General features: G+C 43.9%; 1 protein-coding gene across 1 annotated transcript in view; it reads right to left on the bottom strand.

Moving 5' to 3' along the window:
* tfap2a (transcription factor AP-2 alpha) overlaps positions 1 to 2,793 on the bottom strand; it is a gene marked incomplete in the record, with an annotated part of 7,953 nt that overhangs the window by 1,804 nt on the left and 3,356 nt on the right. The window contains 2 exon segments of the mRNA XM_014008505.1: positions 404 to 545; positions 2,602 to 2,719. Coding sequence (XP_013863959.1) covers positions 404 to 545; positions 2,602 to 2,719 — 260 coding nt within the window.

Below are 2,793 nucleotides of genomic sequence, written 5' to 3'. Positions count from 1 at the left end.
CCATTTATTTCCTATTTTCTTTGATTTCCTGTCTTCTATCATGTTATCAGCATTTTAAAGGCCTGTGTTGTGCTGACGGCTGCCAGCTGTCTGATTACAGCATCAGTATTAAACGCTGCCCTCTGCCTTGTGCAGAACTAACGCAACGTTTCTCACATAAAAAGACACAACAACACACATAAACAACAGCAGTAACAATCGGAGCCTTAAATATGAAGAATAAAACTAAACATTTAATTATCAGTTAGAATTAATAATATGTCTGATTCCTTTAGAAAACTTGTGATCAGCATATGTGTGTGTGCAGAGTGCACGCACACACACATATGTATATCCACATTGGCACATGCTGGTGTGTGTTTCTGCTGTGACACATGCAGAGAAATGCCGTATTAACACTTACTTCGTGGCCAATAGCATGTTTTTTCTTTGGACTTGTTCGTTTGGGTCGGAATGCTGACGGTTTACATATTCAGCTACTGCCTTGGCTGGAAACTCAGTCTCGCATACATAACCAAAATCCCTGGCAAGATGCACAGCTTCGCCTGAGAGACACAGGGAGGGGGGCAGGAGGAAGAGGAGGAGGAGGAGGAGGGAGGAAAAAACACAATAAGGTTGAATGTGGTTTCTTATTAAATGCGCTCACATCAAATACTGAGAAGTTCACACTCCCTGTTTGGATGGGCACGTGATGAATGTGAGTCCACTCTGTTTATGTGCTCAGTCAGCGGGCTTGTGGCACCTGTGCCTTCCCCAACAACACTCGCGATGACGAGAGGAACAATAATGACCCAGAAATGATCATAAACGACGCATGGGAGCTGCCATCGCTGCTCAAACTCTCATCTTCCTGCTGCGAGTCTGGATGTGACGCAGACGGATGTCATTGATTTACCACTGGCTGCACGTTAAAGGTGCTCGGTGCAAAAAAAAAAAAAATCATAAAGAGATGGAAATAAATCTATGAAATAAGAAACAAATTATTTACTTGTTAATTTAAAAAAATGTAAGCCAAATGTGTAATAACTCTAGCTAAAGGGRCTAAAAACAGGTTAAAAATTCTGCCATGTTTGTTTACTTCAGCTTGATGTAGGTCACTCAAGCTTCCAGCTGGTTTTCAGAAGATAGTGTTTTGTTTACACTGACTGCAGACCTGCATTTCAAAATCTCTGTTAACATATTTGAAACTGAACTGCACCATGCAACAGTTCAGGATCTGTTTGATTTTATATGTTTGCAGAGAGGATCTTTAACTGAACTCAGCAGATCACAAATGAGGAAGTGGTTTAAAAAAATTCATTGGCTGCATCTCAGGTTTTGTCATCTGAGCGCTGCTTTCTTTCCACTCCTCAAGTCTTTGGATTTAATTTCCTGAAGTAGTTTTGTGTGTTTTGTTTTCTTACTGCGGGGCAGGAAGCCCCCTCTGCGTGCACCGGAAGAACGCATGCGCCACTTAGCATCAAGGCTCGAGTCCAGTAAACTATTTTTTTTTTCATAAAATGGAGCAGCTCGTCATCAATGACAGCTCGAGAAAAGGTGGCGTCCATTCACCAGAGCGCACATAAGCGCGCGCACCAACCTCCCCACGTGTCACCACCCTCTTATTACTCACAATCAAACATTTCTCTCAGGCTCATTACAATACAGGAGCCGAAATTCCATGAAACACACACACACACACACACACACACACACACACACACACACACACACACACACACACACACACACAAAACGAATGTTGCGTGTGGACCACTATATTCTACAATAATGATTAACAGGGACCAACGAAGCGTCGCGCGCGGGCTTTCACCTTTGGAAACCAGCAGCACCAAAATACCACCACACTGAATAATAAGGCTCAACTCTGCGAGTCAAATGGATTTATCCAGCCGCGCAAAAAAAGGCATCTCCTCTGTTCACAATAATTGCCTAATTTATTCTTTAATAGACCCAAAACGTATGGTTCCCCATAGGTCAGCGCATGCAACCCGATTTGCATGCAATACAAATCTTCAGTGAAAAACCAAAAAGCATGGGAAGCCATTAACGAAAGAATTAAAAAAAACTATTTTTATTATAATTATGAAAGAAAAAAACCGGTCTGCTCTGCTGCATCCAGACTGTATTAATGTTTGAAGCAATGCGGGGTTGATCAATCAATCGACTCCTCATCCATGAGGTGAAAGAGCTCGGCGGTGGCCAATCAACAAGCAGCACTCAATAATTAACTGGACTTCAACACAAATTAATCCGCGGGGTAAACTAGGCCATGCCGTGGAACCTGCAAGTGTCCTCCTGAAAGCGGAGGGCCAAAACACTGCAAAGCCACTGGAAGCACCAGCATCGCGCGCGCGCGCACACACACACACACACACACACACACACAAACACACACACACAAACACACACACATCCTTCATGCTTTATTACTTGCGAGGCAAAGTCGGTCCACATTACACGGATGAGCGCATATGCTGATTTCCAACACAGAGAAAAAGTGAGGGGAAGAATATATATATTTTAAATGTGTGGGGAGCCAAAAAAATAAAAGTGGGGGTGGCGGAGAGAGCCGACGTGATTCATCGGCGCCAGACTTACCTTCGACTAGTGACGTCAGCAAGGTGACGTTGGCTGCCTTGCGTCTGCCCGCAGGTAGATTCAAACCGATTTTATCCAACTTCTCCCTCAAGGATCTGCCTCCGTTCTTAGACTTGGCCCTGAGACGCAGAGACAAAGCATGGGACACGTTGATGATCATTTGGGGGGAATCCGTGCATGAAGAGACAATCC

Source organism: Austrofundulus limnaeus, unplaced genomic scaffold (genome assembly GCF_001266775.1).
Source record: "Austrofundulus limnaeus strain Quisiro unplaced genomic scaffold, Austrofundulus_limnaeus-1.0 Scaffold50, whole genome shotgun sequence".
In the NCBI taxonomy this organism is placed as follows: domain Eukaryota; kingdom Metazoa; phylum Chordata; class Actinopteri; order Cyprinodontiformes; family Rivulidae; genus Austrofundulus; species Austrofundulus limnaeus.
The sequence above is the reverse complement of the archived record's forward strand: the minus strand, read 5'-3'. Positions and strand labels throughout refer to the sequence as shown.